Consider the following 27,167-nt stretch of genomic DNA (forward strand, 5'->3'; position numbering starts at 1 on the left):
GCGGTATACAGACATAATATTGAATCAAAAATATAGAATAGCACTAATATCGAAGTCAAAATATAGAATGGACAAATTATCGAATGGACAGAATATACTGGTAAAAAATATCGAATTGAAGGTAAGTAATGTAATATCGATTTTTAAAATATAGAAAGTTAAAATATCGAAGTATATAATATAGGTATAAAATATATCACATTTTTAATAATATCGAATTTTTTTAAGTGTTTTTTTAATGTTATTGAATTTTTGCGTAATTTAATTCTGTAGCGGGTTGTGGGTTTATAGGGTAATAGGGTGGGAAGTAATTTAATTGTAATTAATTAAATATGTTAATTTACTTATTAGTATTCATTTTGAATGTATTGCTAATTACATTTTAATTGGTATTTAATTAATTTTAATTGGTAATTAATTTTTAATTGGTAATTAATTTTTATTAATTAATTAATTGATAATGATGTTAATTTTATTAATTTATTTTCCATAGTGGGTTGTGGGTTTATAGGGGAATAGGGTGGGAAGTAATTTAATTGTAATTAATAAATATGTTAATTTATTTATTGGTTTTCATTTTTAATTAATTGTTAATTAATTTTTAATTGGTAATTTATTAATTTTTGATTGGTAATTAATTGTTATTAATTGATTAATTGATAATTATGATAATTTAATTAATTTATTTTCCGTAGCGGGTTGTGGGTTTATAGGGGAATAGGGTGGGAAGTAATTTAATTATAATTAAGTAAATTATTTGTATTTATTTATTGGTATTGATTTTAATTTATTGTTAATTAATTGTTAATTGGTAATTAATTTGTATTACTAGGAAATTCATTTTAAGTACTAATATTTATTTGGAATTTAATTGATTAATTATTACATAATATTAAATTGGTAATTTATTTTAATACATTTTTTATTGGTATTGATATTTAATTTATTTTTCTTAATATATTAAATCTTTACTTTCCCTACTGTTAAACTCACTAGAGTGGGAATAGTAATTTTTATCCCTACGCTATCCAAGGCTTTTCCTACTGTTGCACTCTCTGGAGTGGGAATAGTAATGTTTACCCCTACGCTATCCAAAGCTTTCCCTACTGTTGCACTCTCTTGAGTGGGAATAGTAATTTTTACCCCTACGCTATCCAACGCTTTCCCTACTGTTGCACTCTCTGGAGTGGGAATAGTAATTTTTACCCCTACGCTATCCAACTCATACCCTACTGTTGCACTCTCTGGAGTGGGAATAGTAATTTTTTCCTCTACGCTATCTAACGCTTACCCTACTGTTGCACTCTCTGGAGTGGCAATAGTAATTTTTACCCCTACGGTATCCAACGCTTTCTCTACTATTGCACTCACTGGAGTGAGAATAGTCATTTTTACCCCTACGCTATCCAACGCTTTCCCTACTGTTGCACTCACTGGAGTGGGTATAGTAATGTTTACCCTTACGCTATCCAACGCTTTCCCTACTGTTGCCTTCATTGGAGTGGGAATAGTAATTTTGACACTCCCGCTATCCAACGCTTTCCCTACTGTTGCACTCACTGGAGTGGGAATAGTAAATATTACCCTCCTGCTATCTTACGGTAAAAATATTGTATACTTTTTATTAATATTATGTTAAAATATATATATGTGTTAAAAAATTAAATTGTTTGTTTATTTTTTTTACTTAAATTAATTATGTAATACTTTTAAGGTTATTTAAGTATTTTTAAGTATGTTTTAGTTAATTATATTTATTATTTCATTAATTTTAAATTACTTTTAAGACATTTAAAGAAATTCGATATTTTGACTAACTATATTTTTTTTAACGATATTTTTGATTCGATATTTTTGTACTTACCTGTTTGTAGATAGGACTTCGATATTTTGTCATTCTATAGTTTGTCATCGATATTTTGGGTATTCTATATTTTTGTATTCTATATTGTCTCAGTGATCCGTGGGAGCCTGTGGAGAAGACAGGGTCAGCGTGTGGCCGACGGCGTGGGTGGGTGCGGAGACGAGTTTCTGAGGCCGAGGTTGGCGAGGTCGATCAGGATGGCGAAGTTGGCATTGTTGTTGTTCTCGAGGTGGAAGTTCAGGTCCCCAAAGAAGATGTAGTCCGTGGAGGCGAGTGCGTGGGTGCTGGCGAGGTCGGCGATGGAGTCACTGAACTCAGGGTCTGGGGGGTCTGTAGATGAGTGTTTCTCTGAGGATGGTGTTGGGGTCGGTGTGGATCCAGAAGTGCAGGTGTTCGGCAGTGTTGAGGGTGTCGTCTGTGTGGGTGGTGACATTGAGGGTGGACTTGTGGACGATGGCTATTCCTTCTCTGATTCCATTAGCGCGGTCCCTGCGGGTGATCTTGTAGTCGTCCGGGATGGCTATGGCGATGTTGGGTGCCAAGGAGTTGTTCCATCAGGTCTCGGTCAGGAAGGCCACATCTGGGTCGGAGGTGTAGCTCAGATCCTAAAGCTCGACGGCGGGTTTGCGTGCGGAGCGGGTGTTGAGGAATATGCAGCGAAGGTGGTTGGGTCCAGTCCTTGGAGGTTTGGTGGTTCTGTCGCAGGAGAAGCAGCAGGTGCGGCAGGAGAAGGGTCCCTGGGTCCGTTTCAGGGTTGCCTGGAAGCAGGTGTGGTTTCGGCCGGTGTTGAATGCGTGGAGGGTGCTGGTGTCATAGTGGATTCTAGTGTTGTGGCGTTTGCGGGGTCCAGGGGTTCTGGCGTTGGGCGCGGTCCAGGCGGGGATAGGCGCAGACGGGCTTGCCTTAGGCAAAAATTAATATCATGACAGCCCACACCATATGCCATTCAATGATAGTGCCATAGTATACAATGACAAGCCATATCATATTAAAATAGAACAGACCATACCATACTGTACCGTACAATGTCAGTCAAACCATACTATAAAGTGACATCCATACAATAGCATAACATAGTGTACAATGGAAACTATAACATACTAAACAATGACAGACCATACTATACTATATAATAACAAACCATTCCATAATATACATTGACAGACCTTACTATACTAGACAATGCCAGGACATACCATACCATACTGTACAATGACTGGTAATACCATACCATACTATACAATGACAAGCCATACCATACTATACAATGACAGACCATACCATTTAAAACCATATACTACACCATACTATACAATGGAAGGCATGCCATTCTTTACCATCCCATACATACAATACAATAGCATGCTGTTCCATACAATGGCAAGCTATACCATACCATACCATACAATGACAGGCATAACATACCATACTATATAATTCTGGCCATAGCATACCTTACCATGACAAGCCATACTATACTATACTATACTATACTATACTATACTATACTATACTATACTATACTATACTACACTTTACTATACTATACTATTCAAAGAAAGGTCATGCCATCACATCCCATACCATAGCAAACAGTAGCAGGCATAGCATACCATACTATAACATGACAGGCCATAAAGTACCATACTATACCTTACCATGGCAAGCCATACAATCCCATACTATACAATGACACGCCATACCCTTCCATACTATACCCCATAGAATATCAGGCTATACCATACCATACCATACTATACAATGATAGACCAAACCATACTATACAATGACAGGTCATATCATACCATGCCATACTATATCATGCTATACAATGAGAGGTCATACAATACCATACCACATTATACAGTGACAGGCCATACCATACCATACCATATCATGCCATAAAAAGTTGCCCTTTAATTATATTAAAATATTATTATACTATATATGAATCCTGTTGTAAAAATGTTACACAGCATTGTTAAAAACACATTGGCAAATCCAGTAAATCTCTCATAGGCGAGACCTATTTGCTGTACTAGTGCTTGTTTAATTTAAGTGTTTTTACTTGATTTTTAAGGAAATAAAACACAAGGGGGGGGGGGGGGCTTCGACGCCGATGCAAGATGGTAGCTGTTCAGTGGGCTTCGTCATGGCCGAGGAGCTTTACTGCTGTTTTTTCCTCTTTCAGGCAGTTTTGGATGACTCTGGTTGCAGAAATATTCCTTTGAACATTGGTGGTGAGTCTGCTCACCGTTACTGCACCACGTGGTTGCTTTTCTGGACCTTTGAGCCACAGCTGTGATTTTCCTCATTAGGACGGAGAGGCCGCCATTTTGGGTCTCGTCGCTCGAGTTACTGTTTTTTGCCTGCATTTGCTCCTAATTGCTACGTTTGTGAAGTTTGGAAGTAGACTAGCTCTTCTCGACACCTGCAATGAGTTTACTGGCTGACTCTTTATTATAAAGGTACATTCTTGATCCTGTGAGCCCCGGTAGTGATTTCCCTCATCCTGTCACATTTATCCGCCATTTTAGGTTGAGGTGATTATGCAAAGTTATGCATTATATTTTTTCTCTCTCTCAGTTTTAAGTGACATTAATATCATTGATTTTCTGTAATGTGGAAGGTGCTTTTTAGACCTGTTGGTGCATTGGTCTCTAATCTCCTCTGGCGGCTTGTTGTTTTCTACAATGAAAATTCTTCTCTTTAACTGGGTTGCCTTAAAATTACATTTTATATTTGCACCAAAGGCCAATGCTTCTGATATTGCCCTTTCTGGACATCTACAAGTTTTTAAGATTACTGGCATTTCGACGGTCATTTGAATTGAATATTTCCTATTTGTTGCATGGGCCGGATTCACCCTTCCCTATTGCCTACTCGACATCATACTCATTACAACATGATGGCCAGTGATTTACACACATCTTCCAAAGCAACTACTTCAGGTACAAAACCAGATAGAGCGAAGAATGACCCGCTGTCTCCTATTTTGTATTCATTGTGTCTGCGATTCTCTTACCTAGTAGGAAACCATCACCAAATCCCCCTGTGACAGCCGTTTTTGTATTTCACTGTGACAGACCATGAATGAGTTGTGGGTGCTGCCTGGGAATCTGGTCACAAGGCATGTTTTGATACAGGGGACATCACACATTACCTGCACATTGAGTGAGTGTGAACTTTCTGTTTCTGTATATGTATTCAGGTGCTGAGGGGTACAAGTGTCAAAATGTGTGCCATCAACAGAGCCAATGACATTGGGGAACTCTGCTACCCTGTAGAACATCAATTTGAGTTGTTGGAATAATTTGGGGGCATTGGGGAATGATATATATTGGTTAACATTGGTCACCATGATGTCCAGAAACCTGTGAAAGAACCTGGAAAAGACACTTTGTGACGCCACCCCTGTCACTGTTATGACTCCCTGGTAACTACCAGAAGCTAAAAGGTGTAGGCAACTCAATACCTGCACAAGTGGTGGGACTCCGTTACTTCTGAGTGTTGGGGCCTGTAGCTGAGGTTGCAACTCAGCAATTATATCAAGTATTACCTGACTACTCAGTCTATACCTTTCATAAATATTCTCCTCTGTCTGTTCATACAGGGTTGACTCTCACCCTGAATATCCTCTCCTGTCTCCTCCTCCTTCTCTGGCTCCCAACCAAAATCCTCATCCTCCTTGCCAGAATGTACAAAGCCACCATTGTGAAAGAGTCTGGTGCTTTTTGGGTGCCTTTTTATAGTTTGCGCCTAGGTACCACCTGATCCGATTCTATGACAATTGCAGTTCCTAAATGGACATTTTGGGAATAATCGCAATTAGGAAATCTGTTGTACATGCGATAAGTGATTTGCAAATTTTTGAAAATCCCCATTGGCCATTTCCTATTTTATGATTGCCAAAATGCGATTTTAACTAGGTAAGAATTGCATTTTGTACTACCACAAATGCTTTTCATACTTTTGCATTTCCTAACAGTCCAAAATTGCAATTTGCACCGTTATGAAATGTAAAATGCCTTTGTAAGTATGGACCAAAGTGTTACACTCACACCCACTAGAAGAATCTGTGCTCGACAGTGTGAGACTCGAACCCACTGAGGGGCACTATGATCCAAAGTGTGAGATTCACACATAATGCATAAAACAGACACAACATTTAAGGTTCACGCCAATTAAGGAAAACTGGGCTTCATTAGCAAGAGTTCTCCAAGCACTCAAAACATTCTAGTGTTGATGTTGTGGTGTAAACAGTTCTTTATTTGATTTCAAATCTCCAATTTTGCCCTCGTACTTGAACTTGCCACTTGCCAACACATGTTTCATCTGGTGACGTGACCATAACAGCAGACTTCATCAGAGCTCGTACTATATATATTCAGCTGATACATACAGGAATTGGCTTCATTCTCTTTACAATGAACTGGTAGTGTAAAAGGTATGTTCAAATCAACAGTGAGTGTCAATAGACAGTAAATCTTGTCATGCCCCCTAGACTTGTATGTAGTCTGGGGTTGGAGTATTGGTCTGTCCTAAAATCTGAGAGGACTGCCGTCCCGTAGAGTATTGGGCAATCTGGCAGCATGGGGCTCCTTCACTCTAGGAGCTTCTTTCATTATGCATGAAAGCAGCGCCAGGATTGGTTACTGGAGTTTCCTGGTCCTGCGTTGGAGCCTGCCTGCATGCCTAGAGAAGACCCGAGTGAGGAGGATGTTGCACCAGTATTGAAAGTAAGTGTAATTATTATTTTTTTATTTATTTATAACTTTCACTTTCTTTTCCTCCCACCTCACCACCCTCCTTATATGCCAGCCGCCACTGAACTCCATTAGTCATACTCAGGAACTATGGGGCATATTAGCAAGAACCTCTTTAAAATTATCGCTGTTTTAGCGCAGGTTAGATGTCCTGCACATCTAACCTGGGCTTCTATTGGAATTCTATAACGCATATTAGCAAGCCCATTATCGCCATTTTAGCGGCAGTTTCCTGCCGCTAAAACAGCGATAATTTTAACGAGGTTTTTGCTAATATGCCCCTATGTTCCAATCTTTCACAATTTTTTCAAGAGAAAATTGTAAGGATCCAATCTGGATTTGCCACCCAACATTCTGTAGAGTCACTGACTTGTCTTGATCTTTCCACTGCTACCTCTAGAGGACACTCTGATCCGAAACTCACTCCTTTATCCATCAGGGATATCCAATAGTCCAAAACCGACTACTGTCTAGATCCATCCCCTTCATTTATTCTCTCATTAGCTGCTGACAATAGATAGCCTGTTGTTCCTGATCGATGCAGCTCATCTCTCAGATCAGCAACAGTCCCGTGCATATGGAAACATGTCCTATTTGTCCCTCTTTTGAAAAAAACCTTCGGCTGACCCCAAGGTTTTGAGTAATTACCGTTCAATTCCTTTACTACCTCTACCTCCGAAGCTTCTGGAAAGGGGTGCCGACTGTCAACTTTCTTATTTCCTTGAATCACACTCTTCACTTGATCCCGTTGAATCAGGCGTTCACCCCTCTTGCAGCACTGAAACTTCCTTATGGTCAGTCTCTAATGATCTCATAATGATCTTGGACCAAGATGGCCCTGGTGCTCAGTCCTCCTGGACGTATCTGCTGCCTTCAATACTGTTTCATACTCTATTCTTCTTTCCAGTCCCTAATCTTGGAATTTGTTAGTCTGGTCTTAAATGGTTCTGCTTTTTTTTTATCGCCAAGATTTAAATCTGTTTTTCTTCTTCCTTTTTGTTTCTCGGCTGCGCCCATTAATTGTGGGGTTCCCCAAGGCTCATCTCTTAGTCCTAGCTTGTTTAACATATATACTACTCCTCTTGAAATCATGTCATAGGCTGATGATACTCAAATCATTATATCCATTTGAGATTTAAAAAAAATCCAACTTCTGCTCCTGTATGGCTGATGTAGCTAAATGGTTGAATTAAATTAAGCACGACTAATCGGATGTTCTGATTTTTGGTAACAAACCATTGATCTGGCCATCTATGGGGAGGCAATGCGCCGCCCTTATGTCAAAGGATGCGACACGCATCGCCCTATCCTTGCACCACGGTGCACCGCATTGTAAATGCGCCGCATTCGTGGTGGCGCAGGGAGGGAATTGCGTGTCGCATCTTTTCTGGCACATCCCTGCTGATTTGTAGAGATGCGCCAGAACTCATAAATCTGCCCCAATGTGCCACCAAACAACGGGTGAGAAAAATTGCGATACTTTTTTCCCACACAAACTGTGGCTTAAACATTGCACAATCTATGAAATATGAATTGTTGCATTTTTTTACAGCTTTCGTTGGAAAAGCCAGTAAATTTCACTTGAATGTGAAAAAGGAAGGTAACAGCATGTGTATATGCCTGCGTTCGCATATTAAGGTCAGACGTATTGGCAAAGTCATCAAAGTATATGGAGCGCTCCAGTCGGTAAAATGTGAGTCCTGACTAAAACATTCAAGGCCTGCTGCATTTAAAGAAAAAAAGGGATTGCTTTCTTAATCGAAGGCATTTAGAACAAAGGCTTTGATGTGATCGTTCAGTGCACTTTAGAGATGCCAAATAATCTCATATGCATTTCAGTGCAAGCACCAAACAGCCAATAGCCTGAGATGCGCTAAAGACCACGTTAGTGCATTTTACAGAATTAGTTCAATAGGTCAGCATACAGCTGGGCTGTAAAGCCAGACCTAAAAATAGAAAAGAAGACAGTTACATAACAATTTAATATCAAATCTAATGTGTGTATAAGTTATATTAGTTATTTATATATTTTTAAAAAGTGAGTATTACAACTTACCCATGTCTTTTTATGTTTAAATACAAGGGCATTTTAAGATCCATTTAAAAGTATTACACATTTTTTTGACTTGTTAAATTGAGCTAGCTAATAAACAGGTATGAAAGTAACGAGTACCTTTTTCATCAACTATTTTTAAATTGTTATACCCTCTGATAACTATCTTGACTTTAAATTTGCATTTTATTTTATTTCATGCATATATTTTCTTCTTGCAATCTAATTTTTGTTATATTTTATCAATGTATTACTTAATAACATTGGAAATACACTATGTTACACATATGCCTGAGCTTAACAGAATATGTGAGTATCAAGGAGAATTTGATGTATTACCACAGTCAGGAAGTGTGTTGTAGGATACTGTGCTCAGGGCAGGGCTTGCATCCTGCCAGCCTGGATCGTGCTGGCGTTTCCACGTTCTTCTGGAGGGATGTCCCACAAGCCGTGCTGAGTGTCAGAAGGGAGGGGTGGTAAAGGTGCTTGTGGAGTGATGGGCTTGACATAGGCTGTCAAACTGTGGCTTTTTCTTTGTGTGTTTAGCCAATGCCATACGTTACAGGAAAGACTTATGGAAACGCCTTATACACAGCCCTTTCCATGATGGTAGCCTGTATAGGGAATGCTGCCTGAGGTTTCCAACCTAAGATGAAATTGAATCTTTTTGTCTATCAGTTCCTGTTTGCACCGTACTTATGTGTGAATCATATATAAAACAGGCATTTACGAGTGATGGGAGTGTGACAATGCATTTGTTTCCTTATTTTTCAGTGCGTTCATCACCCTCTTGCTATTATTTTTAGCCCTTATTTTTCTCCCTTTGGTGGGAATTTCCTTCAGATTTCCTGTGGTGTGTCTGCCTAGTTCTTTCCTCTTCCCTAATGACAGAAATACATTGGTGCCTAGCTATTTCCTTCTGCATTCATCTTTATCTTCAATCAAGAAATATGATTACCAAGTAGGTTCTTGACCTTTGTGGCTTTCCCCCCCCAAATTAAAACTGTTGCAAGGATACACTTGACACCTTTCACATAAACTATTCTGCGCAGGGCACGTTTTCCTTGGGAAGTCAAGCAACAAACTTAACAGACTTTCACAGCTTCCTGTACTTAACATACTGCCATATAACATATTCCTTGTTATATATTATATGTGAAATAATCTACTTATATACCCTCAAAAAAATTATATACAGTGCTAAGATCCAAAACCTAAAAGCAACTGAAAGGACCAATGATATTCTCAGTTACTTATATTGCAAAACCCAATGCATTCAATAAAAAAGAAAGACGGCAATACCACTGAAACCCAACAGATGTCCCCAGAGACCCACATTAAAAACAATGTCAACAATTTCACTATCAGTCACCAAATATCCTCACAGACATATGTACTTTGATGAATTTGTGATTCTAGCAAGCGGATGAACTCACAGAGGGGTTATATTAGTTCATGCAAATTCACAACTAAATTCCAGGTATGCTGCTGTTAAAACAACAACAGTCGCAGAATCCCAGAAGTACTGCTGAAGGACTCTGTGAAATCCCTCAGTCAGACATTTACTTCAAATGTAAGAATAAATTAATTAATTTGTTACTAGCATAATAAATGGGACATTTCCTAAGGGGGTTTTCTTATTTTTCTATGATTATTACTGCAATAGTTTCAATGTATTCCAACAAAGTAAGTGGAAAATTGAAATCGACTTTTCACTTACTTTATTAAGAAACACTGCCCAGTCACAACCATTCAATCGCACATTTGCACAGAGATCAGATTTCTCCTTAGAGATATATGAGTGTACAACATCACCTGCACTCTAATAATGGTTCACTAACTAAATCCGAGGGCAAGAGGCTGGCAGGGACCTGTTGCAGTTTCTGTCTTAATATGTTGGTCTTGGTCTTCCTGGCTCAGGGTAAATGTCTTGCTGTCACTTTTCTAGTCGCTTCAGGCTGGTAGGCAGGGACCCCTGCCTAAGAAGGCAGGGCCTGCAGATTGCCGTGGTCTTTGGTGCTGGGCAATGGTCACTGAGGAGCACCCGTTTTAAGGCCAAGGGTCTGCTTCAAACTATTTTACAGACTTACATGGCAAACGTAATCACTATAGCTGCCTTTAGACAACAGATTAATTAAAAAATAAAAATACATGCAATGCATGAATCAAATTTAATTTAAAATAAAATTTAGATTAAATAAACATTTAAAAAGTCAAGTTTTGGGATAGAAAAGCTGTGATTGACTGGTAGAAATTGATGAATTATTTATGTAACTGTTTATAAGTGAATTACAACTTTTATTTTTAAAACGGCAATAACTCTAACACTCTATCAAAATGTATGCAATTGTGGTAAAATGTTTTGAATACCACTATAACAGACAATGCTTTAAAAATCTGTAAAGGTTGTACAGTTTTAGAAGCAAATATGGATTGGTTATTAGAACGTTATGAAAACCATATATATGTCTTCTATGAACTAACTGATGTTAAAAAGTAAAAGCAAGCTATTTATTGCATAAACTGTAAGTGCCAAATTTGTATAAATATTTAAAGTGCATGAATACTAAGTGCACAAGTTTGGCTTATTTTAATGTGTAGGTTTCTCTGAAGCAGTCTGTTCCCCAAACTGTGCAGAAGTGATGCTGTTTTGACCACCGGTAAATCAGTGGCACTTTTCAACCAAATCCTGCTTGGTTCAGGGAAAGACATACAAGGACAATGTCCTGGTATTGCCCTGTGTATAGTTAAAGGCTAGGATTATTTGTGAATCAAGTTAATGTCCTTGGTGGGACGAATGTTTACCTATTCAGACGTACATACACAGAATTACATGCTTAGAGGGCTTCGTAGTTGGTGCAATCATTAGTGACAAATATACTGTACTGCACACTACATCTCCATGGTTCTGTAGGCAGTTAGGTTCGTTTTCAGGCAAGAAAAAGGGTCTTTACCTATTCAGACCTTTAGGATATGGCACTGTTGCACTCATCCCTTCCCTGGGGCCACCTACCACCCTGCACAGGTGCAAAGGTGTGTGCATGATGTCTAGCGTAAATTTGGTGCTGGAAGGTAGCCTTCTAGTACACCAGCCCGTCCTTAGGCAAACTTTGGAAATAATTCACACATTGGATGTAAGCTGTACAGAGCAGCACACATGCAATGTGTGAAGTGTTAGGAGAAATCAATATATTTTCCTACTTAACACTTCTCTCAAGGTTGAATTGTTTTTAATGTATAGCCAGGTCTGGATTTCTGGCAAAATTCTTGGGTGGTAGAGTTGGAATACCCTAATATCAGTCACGAACAGAATGCCCCCTTGTCTTTACCCCTTCGATGCTGATGACGAGCTCAGCTCGTCATCACCCACGGGTGTCGTGTGCTGATGACGAGCTGAGCACGTCATGGTGCCACTAAAATGGCATTTTCCAGCACTGGGGGGGAAAACGCCTAGCATCCAAGTGGTTAAAGTAGGGTGACCACCTGACATGAAGGCAAATTCTGGACTGGACTCATGGACTGTAAAAATGTCAGGCCAAAGGGTCAAATTTCAGGACAAAAATTCAGGACAAAGGGTCAAAATTCAGGATAAAAAGTTAGGGCAAAATGTCACTTTTGCAGACACATCCAAGTAGAGGCCATACCCCCTACTTTATCAGTGCATCCATTTACTATTTTGTGCATAACATTATTTATTCACTATGGTCTTTATGGGATTGCCTCTTGGTATGCTACATTCAAGTGGGACATTATGTCCTTGTTCAATCTTAAATTAATGACCTCGAGCACGGTGTCTAGAGCATCATCTCTATCCAGATTTACTCAAACTTTCTTGGAGAGAAAGCATCAGCAAATTTTTAATTATGTTTCTAAACTTTTTTAAACCTGCGGCAAACAGTTTGGGAAACATTAAGGTAAGTGGTCGTATGCAAGCTTAGACAAGTTGAACAGAAACATCTGGCTTACCTCAGAATCCAGTCATTGTTAAACCTAAAAAAATAAGTATTGAGGCAGAACAGATGGTGATCAGCAACAGTCTTACATCTATGTCAGAATGCTAGGTACCTATAACTTGCCTGTAGTCATACAGCACTAGATTGTGCTTCCAGGGCTCTACAGTTAGCTCAGAACGGGGCCCAGAATAGCACAAAAATAGAATTAAAGAGAAGGATGAAATCAAGCTCAGATGGGAGATCTACAACAACCGATTCAAAGGTTTTTTGCTAAGCTCTGGACAAATAAGGAAGAGAAGAAAAAGGTGGGACAATTCCTAATATCACACAAGATGGGTCCGCCATGAGTATCAGAAAGTATTGTGTACCTGGGGTTTGTCTCATCAGGGAGGGAGGAGAGAAACAGAAGAGGCACTGTCAAGTGTGTGAACAAGCAGCAGCCACCCACCCTGGTAAATTCTGCTGATAAAATAGCCCGCTGGTTGTGTTTGTGAAGGGTGCACTGGGCCCTGGCCCCTTGGATGGTTGTGCTGGGCAATTGCCCACTCTGTCCATGTCTTAAAACGGCTCTGCAGTCAAACCAAGGCCGAACCAGTGATCTGGCTCATTCCTAAGTGCCAAAGTACATGCAGAATCTTCAAAATATTTGGGATGAAAATTACACAAGCAACATGTAAGAATATGATGAAGATTTTATAAGGTAAGAAGTGTTTCTTTAAACATATGGAGGTGTTTCCCCCTTTATATACAATTAGACCCCAGATTTAACTGGAAATCAGTTACCCTTCGATACTAAGGGATTACTATCTACCATTACCCTACTGATTTGCAGGATGGAAATCTTGGCAGAGCGACATGATCCCTCCAAGACCAGTTTTTTTTTTGGTCTTCTCTTTCACTTTTAGTAATGGGCCACATGACACTAGTGTAGATGGTGGTGCTACTCCGGTTATTGTATTATTTTGCCAACCTTCACCTGTTAATCCCTCGTTCCTTATTCAGACACATCGACACATCCTCTGCCCCCTGCATAAGAAAGTGTTCACCTATAAAGACTTTGAGGAGGGCTTACTGCACTACTCATTGTTTCAACCCAACGCCACCCAAGGTTCTTCCACCAGGCTTTCTCTTACCCTACTAGATCCTGTAAATTCTTAACATGAAGAAACTCTACACTCCTGTAATACCTTTGCTAGGCCTCCCACTCGCACAGGATGGTTTTGCTCAGGGCAAGTCCATCAGTGGCATGTGAAGGCCTTTCAAAATTGGGGTATTTGTTTGCTGACAGCGAGATACCTGAATTTCAACCCCTTATGGCAGACTAGAGTCTTCTCCTGGGCCAATTCCTTCACTTCGAACACCTTAAACAATAATTTAATGTCCCTTTTCATGTCCACCACCTAGCACCAATCCCACATGAAGTTTAACAGATGCTCTACACCATAGGACTGGCGCCAAACTGATAAGATGGGTGTACAGAACTTTGCTGCAACATGGGGACCGCCGTAGGGCTTCTCTCCGTGCACTTTTGGCCCAACCTCTGCATGATGCGTACTAGGCTAAAATATTGAAATATCCCCACAAAGTATCACACGACTGCCATTTCAAGTATATTCAATTTAATATTCAATTTAATATTCTGAACTGAGCCTACCGTACAACAGCCCACATTAACAAAATATACCAGGGAGCTGTAGCTGCATGTCCCGCCTGTATGCAATTAGATTGTGCTCTGTTTCATATGCTTTGATCTCGTCCCCTGCTCTTTTCATACTGGCAAAGAGTTCTTGCGGTGTTGTCGACCACGATGGGCCATCTACTAACAAATTCCTCAGAAGTGGTCCTAGTGGACATGTTCCCCCGCCCTAAATGCAAGAAACACTCCACCAAGTTCCTCAAACTGGCTCTTCTAGCAAAACCCAATATTACACTGCTCTGGAAGGATTCACTTCCTCTGGTTATTGGACCAAGGTCTCACTCACTTGGTATCGATCGACGAGCGCCCTGTTACATAGGGAGGAATGAGCCGGTCTGATAAAATATTTTATTGCACTGGCATGGGATATTTTGGTGAGGACTTTAAAGACAGCACCAAGGATAATACTCTCTGCCATAATTCACCTTTCCCCCAACAAATGCACTCTTGGTTTCTATATAGTAGTTGTTCTTGCCACATCTTAGCAACTACTCAAGGCAAGGGGTTAAGGGCGCTTATCTTCAACACACTATAATGATTTCCCCTATGGGACACTTTCTCCTAAACACCACAGGCTTCGTTGCTCTGCTTCGCTACGCTAATAGTTAAAGCAGCGGCAACTGGCCCTGGGGTTGGAGAGGGACTGTCATTAAGTGTCCCATTACTACACAGATAAAATGTAACAAATGTGTGCTAAATCTTCAAAAATAGCCCAGCACTATCCTTCTGTACTTGCACGATAGAATCTATTGCCACATACCTGGCTACTATCATGCTATGTAACTTCTTTTAGCATGTAACAATAAAATCATTTTTAAAAACTTATGCCAGTGTTTCAGTTTAATGCATTAGATAACAACATTGCATTGATATTTATTTGGAGTGAAAGTTTCTAAACCTGAACCTAAAAACATTAATTAACCCTGCTCTTAACAACACCAGGAGTGAACAAAGTGAACCAATTGTCTGGTGTCCCTTACATCATGTCCAGTATTATTGTTAAGGAAGGTGGAACATTCCAGGCTAATTTGTACAAAGTCCATCTAAACTGAATTACTTGAAAGTGCTCTCAAATGTATCAAGTAAAATAGACACATGAAATACATTGATTTGGCTAAGATCATACAATTTAGCCATGCAGGAAATCTGGGATCTGAACCCAGGATTCCTGGTCACACATACTGTACTTAAACCATTAATTACATTCATTTATTTTTCTCACTCCCCTTTAGGACCAGAAGACAGTGTTTTTGTACAACTCTGTAAGATGAATAGTATACAGTGGTAAATAAATACAGATCACAGACTAATCTGACACAATATACAACAAAGGGTTCCTAATGAAGGTAAGGGAAAGCAAGACACCATATGCTAATATCACTAGCTTTTTAGACTTTATGTAGCTATTCTAGAGGTGAATGAGCCACTGAACGCTAGGTCCTGAGGAACCTCGATCCTTTCACGAGCCACGCTTTCATGTGGCTTCTGCCTCAACCCAGGATGTAGCATTAGGGACAGCGCTGCTGACTTTGGAACTAGGGAACCAGGTTTGAGTCTCTGCTACGGCTCAACATCCTGTGATTCTTGGTAAACCACGTAATCTCCCCATGCCTATAAACAATAAATGTGAGCAAAGGCAATGTAAGTGGTGCTCAAGTAAAATGCTCCAATACCTTTGGGTCGAGTTCACGCTACATAAAAACTTCTGAAAACGCACAAAGAAATAAAAAACCGAAGCTCTTAACGTAAGGAAAAATAAAAACCCATTCCCTAGCTGATTTGTACAAAGTTAAACTAGAAAACCGGGATAAATTGCGACTTCCCTGCTTAAATTGTGTGATCTTAGGCAAATGTTTTACTTCACCAAAACGCATTTTTATTCATTAAAGTGTATGAAAGCCCTTTCAAATATGTGAGTTTCGAATACCAGTTGTGTAAAAACCTATTTTATTTGATTTAATAGACGTTAATGTGCTTCATATTAAAGAAATAAACATCTAGTGAATTTTCTCATATTTTACATGATGTTTGTTACATAATTTACACAACAAACATATCATGGCTTGGCTCTAAGTACCGAACCAGACCCTTGGTATGTTTAATTGGTATATGCCTGGGAGGACCTTGAGATCTTCATCCCAGAGAAAACTGAATATCCCTGGAGTTCGCAAAGCCAGATGGGGCGGCCGCTCCTTCTCAGTGGCGGCGGCCAAACTCTGGAATACTCTACCCTGCTCGATTTCCCAGGTGAAATCCCTTCCGGTGTTCAAAAACTACTGAAGACCTGAATTTTCTCAGTTTAGTCAGCAGCCGCTCATTTCCTCTCTTCTTCTCATCCGCTCAGCGCCTTGGCGCCTTCGGGTTTTAGTGCGCTTTATAAATCCCTATCCTATCCTTGTTAATTTGTTGGCTCCCCACCTTGAAGCTAATCAATACACCTGTTGAAGTGCATTAAAAAAAGTATAGATACTGCCATGGGGACTGAGTCAGTAAGCACAGAGAAGTAATCAAACCCATGTCTAAAAAGGGAAAAATATTCTATAACTATTTCGTTGATGGCTCACTGACAGGTGACTACATATACAATAACTCACTGAAAAATGAATAAACGTTAAAGTGATCAGTGGGAAATGCACTATTTTATGTTATGAAACCTCTATTGGTTAATGCGATCACTACAGATGTATTATGTGTGCAACCAGAGGCTCGCAGGATTGAATCCTGTTTGGTTCAGCAGGGAAAAGTAACTAGTGCTTTTTTAGTCGTTGGAGGTCCCTGAAAGCACTATGAATGTTTAAGTCATTATTTTAAACGTGCATTATGCACAGTAAAATATAAGCTGCCACTAAATGCGTATATACATTTAGGTTAAAGATATAAAATGCTTCTAAAGCATAGATAATAGTAATATACAGACTATATCTAGTACAAAAAATGTTTTACCTGTTCATTAAAAGCATGCCCTCCATAGGTTAGCTTGGAACGCACTTAAAGTATCTCGCAAAAAGCAAATATCTTGTCATCAGGCAGCTTCATGTGATTCCATCAATTTCAAACAGCCTTTACATTTGCCAATCAACCAATTGCACACATTTGCATTTCTTTAGGGAAGCGGAGATTTCTTTTCATCCGTCTGCCCCTCCTTCCGGAATGCATCACGGGAGATTCCTTCCCTTGCACTTCAGCTGGGGAATTTCAATTGTGGAAATGAACATTTGTACTTTAGCTGAAAGGCAAATATTATGGACAAATTCCATCCGTTAAGACATCAGTCTCAGACAATAGACTTTAGGGCAAATTTACGGACATTCCGTGAAAATTACGGATGGTAGGTCACTGTATCTCAAAGTAGTGCAAAGCAGAGCAAAGTGTTATTGGCAAAGGTTGGACTAGGACCAGAAACCGGCCCTGGCAAACTGCTCAGCTGCCCTCCCCCCAGCAGGGTGATGGGGAGTGCAGCCGAGCAGTTTGTAGGGGGTGATATTGCCAACCCCCGGTAACAAAAACGGCCCCAGGCGCCCAAAACCGGCACCCACCCTAGCGGCCTACCGGGGAAACGCCCTGTGCCCGCTATGGCCAGACCAGCCCTGTTATTGGCACTCTTTTAAAGGTGCCTTTCAGTGCAAAACGTTTTGAGCAGGAAAGGAAATACTCTATCAAGATTTTCACCGCTCTGCGTGGCTCTGCAGCCCCGCAAAGTCTTGATCAATCTGCCCCCAATCTTCTCTTCATCTAGGTCTGAAGCAGACAAGACTGATGCATTACATTTCACATAATATCACCGTCAGACACATTCAACGCCTGGACCGCACCTCCAGGGCCGGACTGGGAACCAAAATCGGCCCTGGCAAAGTGCTCGGCCGGTTCCCTGGGAAGGAGGGGGGGGGATTGGGGGTGCGACCTAGCTCTTTGCCGGGGCCGGTTTTCAGCCGATTTTGTTACAGGGACGATTTTGCAGCTAAGCTGCCAAAACGGCCCTGTAACTAAAACGGCCCCCAAGGGCCCAAAACCGGCCTCTTCCCTTGCGTCGCACTGGGGGATTGCCCGTGCCCACAACGGCCAGTCCAGCCCTGCCCACCTCTGCGTTTTTACCAAAATACATTGCCGCAAACGGAAGAACACTCCCTCCTTACCTGCAGATTTGGTTTTGCAAGAAGCGGCGGTGGTTGACTTTCCTCTTGGTGGGGCGGCTCTTCTTGGGTTTCTGAAGGGTGCGCATGATGTGGGAGGAGGCCACCGTGACAAAGGTGAAGAGGTCGCGGCCGCACTCGTAGAACGTCACCTCCTGGGACGGGAAGAGGTTTAGCGCCGGTTGCTGTGTGCCTCGCTGGTGCATCCTGGGATAGGTTGAGGTGTTCTCCAAGGCTTCACGTCCTTTCTGACCTTGACCTTCAAGTAAAGCACAGAGATTTAAATGCCACCAAAGCAAGTGGCACAGACACAAGGGGAAAATTAAATACGTGAGTGATTTTGATCCATGGTCACCTAAACTTTTCTTAGAAATGTGAGAGCAGTGATACAGTGTGCAATGACAATGAACAAGTACAAATAGAACTACATCTAACGGCCAAATTGTACAGTGCAGGCAACATTTGTTCCCATAAAATAGCATACAGGCCAACATTTTGGAAGAGGGAAGTGGGAGATTTTTAAAAAAGATTCGGGAGAATGTATTTCTCCCATTTTGAGTCTTGCATCGGGTCTATTGGCATGTATGGGACTTGCAAGTGTGAGCAGCAGGATCAGATGTCAGAAATTTAAATATAAGTTTTTTCCATACCTGTCCGGAGCACAGAGAAATCGCTATGACCGGCAGAGAAAGTGTGTCAGATATGTGGTGCATTGACCTGCAGGAGAAGGTTACTGGGAGTGCATAATCCGAGTTATACAAGACCATTTCTTAATTTGTGCCTGTGGTATCCGGTTCTAGGCGCTGGTACTTAATCGTCAACACTGGTGCTTATAAAGCGAACTCGACCCAAAGGTATTAGAGTGCTTTTCATGAGCACCAGTTAAGGGCACAATAGGTTTTTGTAGGCAGTGGGAGGTTAAGTGATTTGCCCAGAAGGGCTGTTTGTTAAGCCTACTCCTAGACCTGAATCTGGTTCCCCAGCTCCAAAGTTAGCATTTCTGGCCATTACACCACAGCCTCTCCCCACTTGCAGGGTTTCATGGTTAGTAGTTAGATCTGGTATAGGCGGTACTAATAAGAGCAAAGGGCCGGAGCAAGCTGTCTCCTGACGAGAGCCTTGGCACTTATTTTTTCATAAATTACCTACTACACAAGACCAGACCCTGCCATCTGAAGCCTGCCAAGGAATACAGTTTCTACTTGCAGGAATTGGGAGGCGGGAGATTAGCCCTGAAATCAGTAGTTTTCCACCTGAATCGGGAGGGTTGGCATGTATGATATAGTCCTGAGGACGCTACGGCACCAAAAAAAATCTTAAAGCTTAACCAGAGCTTGATTTTGAGTTGATGGCTGATTCTGAGTCACCCTAGTCCATATCAGCCATGTTACAAATTGGAGGAATTTGACAACAGGCATGCGGTTCAAGCATGCATAGGTATTAGAATGTGGGGGGGTTCAATAATGTGAAAATATAGGAGCAACATCGCAATATATGTTTTTTTTTACTGTTTAAAAGCACTCTGAAGAGGCTAAAATGTGATGTTTTCACACTAAGTAACAAATAAATACACTTTGGAATCCAGTTATGGTTGCACGTTCTATAGTTTGGATAACAGCTGGCTTGCAATGGTCCACTATATTAAAGCATCGAGCTAGTGATATTCACTATAACCAGGGCACAAGTCGGGTGTACATGCGAGTAGAAAGTGTCCACCCACTATTTTCACAGAGTGGTGGCCATCCACCCACCAAAAGTTGGAACCCACTAACATAAGTTACATTCTTTCTGGTTTCAGACACCAGGACAATTTCAACAGCACCCCCATGTTGTCTGTTTTTATTCTGAGCAGGGACATGCAGGTGGGGAGGGGGCTTTCTTCTTTTAAATTCCTGCTGGCCCAAGACAAAGGCCGGAGTTAAGTGGCCATCAGTTTCCTGGCTGGGAGCTATCTGAAGCTACACACCTGTATGCAAGGAGGGGAAACACATGGACGCAGCTGATTATTCCTTTACAAGTACTATAAAGAGGCATGCTCTTGACTTTGTTCAGTCCCAGTAAATAAGAGATATTGATGCACTGTAAGAATGTCAAATGTGTTGGTCTGTCCCAGTATTTACGCAAACAGAATTTAAATACTACTATTTTGTTTTATTTCTTTTATAGCGCTGCTCATCCCAATGCAGGGTGTCCGAGTGCTTTACATCATACATAAACATTATACATTCACAATAAATCATATGCTTGTAAATCAGTGTAGAGGATGTGTTACATAAGAAAAGGAGGGTTATAAGGTGTAGGGGTCACATGTCCTTCGTGGCTCACTGATATATTAGGAGGATTACAATTTATGAACTGCAAGTAAAAACATGACCGCTGTGTTAAAGCCAGTAACTCACTTAGCTACATAAAATACAAATATGTCATCTGCATGTTGTATGATGTGCTTTGCAGGAGACACATTAACGCTCAATGCTACTTTTATTCAAAACTGGGGCTAGACAAATCCCAGATCTCTCCAGCAAAAGCATTAACCTCCAGAGTTAACTTACCATTATTATTATTGCCTGCGATTTATTGGGCTCACAAAGATCTCCGCAGCAGGTGCTTTAACCCCATAAGATATTTTAAAATGCTGAAGTTGTAACCAATTAAGCAGAACAGATTTACTGCCACCATTCTCCTTGCTGCCAATTTCTTTGTGGCAGAGTTTTTTCTAAAACAAATGTATAAATTATGGCCAGGATGTTTTGAAGGAGTTGTGTCACTTTATTGGCACAACCCCGACGCAAAATCTAACTGGTTAAATGTTGTAATGTCCTCAAATGTACTCATGATAGAACTGCTAAACATATGCCTGAGGTGTTAAGATCTGATGTCACTTCCTTTGATGACACATGCCGTGACACGCACTATGATGTCATGAGCCATGCTGTCACTTGTATTCTGCCTAACTTGGTTATTTCCTCCCTACTTAATTTTTTTAAGAACTTATGCCCTAAGTAATACTATTGCATTATATCCAGACCCTGACGACGTTCCATTTCCTGGCTGACACATTCTGTGACCGTGGGCAAATCCACTGTATTTCGCTACGTCAGACATACTTAAATCTGCAGGCCCTCGTAGAAGGACACCGACCTCACCCATTGGTACCAGTGGCTGCTGTGGGTGGCGCTGCACTCACTCTGTGCCGTAGAGAGTGGGAGCTGGCGGCAAAATGAAGACTTTAACAAACATCTATCATCCAACTCGTGCTCCTTCTGTAGCGCCTAGAGGCGGTTCTCGCTGCAGAGCTCGCATGACGGATCCATATTCAGTCAAACAGTCATTTGCCTTTTTTAGCTTTCTAGCTCCATTTTATACTTTTAACTATGCATTGTTGTCCAGTGTATGCCAGAGTATGTTCCCTTCTTCTTTAATGAATTATTCTCGAGTTCATTTGAGTCACTTAGTTTAGAATAATTACGTGTACAATGAATTGTTTCTAGATGTTTTATGCTTGTATGATTTGTTTTTCTCAAATCGAATAAAAGCTTATGACTTGACTTGACTTGACTTGCCTTTCTGATTCACACACTTTATTTCACAATCTGCCTTCTCATTTTGGTTTAGTTTTCGGTTCCGTATCTGCGCTGTCACATTCCTGCGGCCAAGCGGTACAATTAACAGCAGGTGTATGTTTCATCATTTTCGCCAAATTATGAAGCATAAAGAGCTTCGACGGTTTTGCCAGACTTTACGCGACCTTACTTCACTCACAAAACTCTTCCGCGAGTCCCTTAGTTCCATGAGCCATGTTATTGGGCTCGGAAACTACAGATTACACCAACAGCATTGCAACAGGCGCTCCCACCAGCTGAGCTATGTTACTGGGCGGGAGGTAGACGGACGCTTCAAATGCTAAGCTAACTCTCTTCTCCACGCTCACTCAGCACACTCTCGATCCTAAATTCAATTTCATGATATCTTTGCCCCCTGTTTCCGTCCCTTACCTGGCTCCTTGGGTCCCCGGCAGGAGGGTGCGCCCGGCTCTTCTCGTCCGCGGAGACACCGGAGAGCTGGGCGGCAGGTGGGGGGTGTGTGCGCAGAAGTGTGCCCTGGTGGGGCCGAGCAGCCTCTGTCAGAAGGGCTCTGTCAGGGAAGCCCCGCCCCCCGCCGCACGTCAAAGGGGCAAAGGAGGCAGGTGGGCGCTGGGGCTGGAGTAGAGGACCCTGAAGGGTAATCCAGAGAATTCATTCATAGAGCGCTTTAAACAGCACAGGAGGCGAGAACAAACCCGTGTATTAGGTTGTATGTAATAAAGTCGACGATTATGGTATAATCGAGGTGAATTGTGGAGAGAATAATGTCATGTCCATTACCACCTACGAATTTAAAACGCCGTTTTTATTTACACCTTTCTTTATTTTTTCTAATTGTACCTTTGTAGCCCCTTAACCACTCCAATCTCGGAACCCTTAAAACGACTTCCCTTGCCTATACCCTAAAAAAACACCTACTTCCCCATAACACTACCCTTCTCTTAACCCTAAAAGCCCTAATTATCCCTTTACGCTATCAATCCCTGAAATACCAACCTCTTACGACCTCGCACCGCTGTCCTTCACTGAACCCTAAGAACATATTAGTACTTCTTAACGCTATGCCTCCCTTGCCTTCCTTCATTGCTACCCCTCCCCAAACCCTAAATAATCTAAACACACTTCAGTGCTACCCTTCCCTGGAGCTTAACAAATAATACAAAACACTGACCACCCTTTTACATTATCCATCCCTGTACCCTAAAAATTAAAAACTACCCCTTATAGCTACAACAACCTGCAGCATAAGAGCCGCTTGCTATTCCTTAATGCTACCTTCCCTGAAACCTTAATCCCCCCTTACTATTGCTTAAGCCTACTCCTCCCTGAACCCCTGCAAGCCCTTAACTATCCCCTAATACCACTGTTACTGAATCCTATCAAACCCTTACTATACCTTAAATGTTTTCCCACAATATTTTTAACTGCAAACTATTTACTACCCAGCTGAATAGTAATTAAATTATTGACCTCAGAAGAATTAATGGCAGAGTTCACCTCATATGGTTTACTGCTGTTTATCCCCAAGTTATTCACTGGTCACTTCAGCATCAACTAAACTCACTGAGCGATCACACTGGAATTCACATATGTACACGCCAGTCTCTACAGCGGGAAACATCCTTTACAATGCAATTTTTACCACGCAGTGCCTTTACGATGCAACTTTTACAACGCAAACCATTACAACGCATTGCGCTGGGGGGCGCTCTAGGATAGGGAATAGGTTTAATTTACTATCCAACACCTTTCCTACTATCCACGGGGACTGGAGTTGGAATAGTAAATTAAACTATTCACTATTCAGCGCCCCAAAGCACTATGCGTTGTAAAGGCATGCGTTGTAAAAACCGCGTTGTAAAGACATGTGTGGTAAAAGCATGCATTGTAACGTCATACATCCTCTACAGCAGGCCCGTTGACCTACTGAACTATCTTTCAAACCCTTTCTTGTAAGTAGGAGTAACAGCAATTCATATAATGGAAACAGACATCACTTCTGCCGCTCCTAGCACTGTATGTATGTATGTGTATAAATACCATAAATAAAAAAAAAAATGAAATGCTGACACTGGTGTCCTGAGTAACTACGGGTCCGTATCTCTCCTCCCAGACCTGCAAATATTCTTGAGAAAACAGCGAATTCCATCCTCCATGACTCGCAGTCTGGCTTCTGAGCAGGATACAGCACGGAGAAAGCTCTTCTGGGGGTGGTGGAGTTTGTCAGGGAGAATCTGGATAAGAGCACACCTGTCATGGTTATGCTTCTTGATCTGTCGGCAGCCTTTGGCACAGTATCACTTCCATCCTGTTTAACAGACTCAGTCACCTTGGCATTCAGGGCAAGGCTCTTATAGGAGTCACATTTTTCCTGGAGGGAAGAACGCAATGGCTGTATTAACACCTTTATTTTTCATCATCTAAACTGGTGTGGTGTCTTGCAGGGATCGGCCATGGCTCGCTCTTGTTCCATCTTTACCTTTCCCCCTGGAGAGAGTCATTGAATCCTGGGGTATTAACATAGTGCCATAAGCGGATGACACCAAATTGCTCTTTTCCTTCCAAGACAATTCGGAAGCAGCCTTATTTACAGGAGTGCCTCAGAGGCGTTGCACCTTCGATGGCGGCAAATCACCTGAAAGTAGCTTCCAACAAAACTGAAGTTTTGGTTTTCTATCAAAGTGGTCCCCCACTGCCCTTCCTCTGGTTTTCCTTCTGAACTTATTGCTCGTCCAACTCTGACCCCTTCCACCAGAAATTGCAGCATCATCTTTGACTCCACACTCTCCTTTGTCACTCAAGTTTAATATATTTTGTCAGTCTGCTTCCTGAAAATGAAACTTTTAAAGACGTATTTTAATCTGGTTCTGGAGGAGACTAGAAAAACTGTAGTCCATTCTTTAGTCACCTCTCGTCTGGATTACAAGAACAGTCTCTACCCTGGCCTCCCTGCGTATATAATACAAAGACTTCAGCCAATCCAGAACGCAGCGGCCAGACTTATTAGGAGAGTCCCTCGCTGTCATCACATCTCAACATAACTGAGACTTCTGCACTGGCTCCCAGTTGAACAGCACGATGCTTTGACATTGTCTTTCAGAGCTTTCCATGCAAATGTGCCTCGCTCTTTGTCAAGAAGAGCTATCCTTACTCTCAAGAGAGAGTACTCAGGTCTAACAATGGCCGCTTCGTACCGATTCCAAAATGTGTTAAATCACGCCATGTAGGTAGCTCCTTTACTGTACTAACAGCTAAACTATGATACAGCCTCCCTCCTAATCTGCTGGGGCTGAGTCACTGGCCATTCTCAAAAGGCAACTCAAAACCTGGCTATTTGACACTGTTTAGCTCTTACGATATCTTGCTAGCCTTACATTGTCTGCTTGAGCACTGGGACACTTCTTTTTGTAGCAGCTGTGTGCTTTACGAAGTGCTGATGATTGATTGAATGAATTCACTTAGAAAATAAAAAATTGCCACCACACAGGGCTCGATCAGTGCACCTCATTCTAGACCTAGAGAAACCCTGCTCTTCCATCCCTGCATAGATCAGCCAATGCCCACAATGCCGGGTGTTAAGGAGAGCCTACTATTCCGATAAGACCTCACCCCTCTCTTATTGCACCTCACCCTTTGAAAACTCACCCCCCTTCGAATAGCCCCTCTCTGCCCATACAGCTGGATTCTAACAATGTTCAGCCTTTACTCATTTACTCAATTCCTCTTCATAACTTAGTCAATGTTCCTCAATCATAACATAAACCTGCAATTCTGGAATGTATGTACGTATATATGTGGTATTTCTATAGAGTGTACCTAGCAAAAATGCAGAGGAGCGCCCTACAGACAAGCATAAGGTCAATGAGCGACAGGAGAGGTGGTTGGTTTGTGGACTGTTAATGCATTGTGATGTAGTGTTCTTTGAAGAAGTGCGTCTTCAACTCTCTCCTAAGTTGAGGCAGTCTTGATGGATATGGGGATGTTGGTTGTGTCCCTGAGTGTATATATGGAAAATGCGTGTTGCTTTGTTTTTTCTTGTTTACACTCATTAGACTCCAGTCTGATAGTGACTAGCTGTGGGTGTGCTGAGACCACCAAGGATTGTGAGCTTGTCTGCAAGAAAAGCAGGGGTAATGGTTGCTATGAATCATATTTCTACAAACCCTGGACGAGATGTACTGCACCATGTCAGATAGGTTTGTGGGGTGCCAGTGTGATGTCTGGGAGGTAAAGGAGCAAGATGTTACCACAATCCAGATGCAAGAGTACGAGGGCTTGAACAGCACTTCTGAAGTTGTTATTTGGAAAAAACGGTTTAATACTCTTTAGAAAAAACATCTGGTGCCAGGCCTGTCTTTATTTTGGCAGTGTTTTCCAAAAGGGTGAAGTTGGTGTCCAAGGTGAATCCAAGTGACCTGGCGGTCAGTGAAAGTTGGTGTGCCCAGCTGTCAAGATTCATGTCATCAAGCCAGGTTTGACTATTTCTTGCTTGTTGTTATTGAGAAATAACAGTAGTTCTATCTTTATTGAGTTGAGCTTCAGGTAGGCCCTGGACATCTGGACTTGGGTGAGTGGCAGGCAAAACATGAAGCTTTGCATGTCTGAAACAGAGGAAACTCTCAGCATTGTTTAGCATTGGCACATTGGTCCATCGTGGTGCTGTTAGCTGTGAGTACAGCACCAATGGCTCCATGTAGGGGTTGGAAATGACAGGAGACATTATGAAACCCTGGTTGACTCCACAGGTAACAGGGATATTTTAGAACCTGCCCAAGTGAACAAACTAGTATTGGGTGGAAAGGTAAGAGGATAACCAGCGAAGGACAGGGCTGGTGCATCACATTCGAGACTTCAGGGTACATATGAGGGTGGGATGGTTGACTTTGTTGAAGGCATCTGAGAGGTCCAGTAATTTTAGGGTACATGGATCATCTTCATCTGTGGTCAGGAGGACATCATCTTTGATGCACAAGGTAGCAGTCTCTGTGCTGCAGCATGATCTAAATCCAAACTGGTAGTCATGCAGGAGGTAGTTAGCATTAATGTGATCTTGGAGTTGAACATGTACTGCGTTTTCAATGATCTTGTGAAGAATGGTAGGTGAGTGATGGCATTAATGAG

At 41.5% G+C, this 27,167-nt stretch overlaps 1 protein-coding gene across 1 annotated transcript in view; it reads right to left on the bottom strand.

Annotated features, from left to right (window-relative positions):
• Positions 1 to 18,668, bottom strand: part of C7H19orf85 (chromosome 7 C19orf85 homolog) — a 33,814-nt gene extending 15,146 nt beyond the window's left edge. The window contains exon 1 of the mRNA XM_086929372.1: positions 18,466 to 18,668. Coding sequence (XP_086785498.1) covers positions 18,466 to 18,668 — 203 coding nt within the window. The remainder of the gene's footprint in view (positions 1 to 18,465) is intronic.
• Positions 18,669 to 27,167: the final 8,499 nt, after the last annotated feature.

This window comes from Lissotriton vulgaris, chromosome 7 (genome assembly GCF_964263255.1).
Source record: "Lissotriton vulgaris chromosome 7, aLisVul1.2, whole genome shotgun sequence".
NCBI classification, from domain to species: domain Eukaryota; kingdom Metazoa; phylum Chordata; class Amphibia; order Caudata; family Salamandridae; genus Lissotriton; species Lissotriton vulgaris.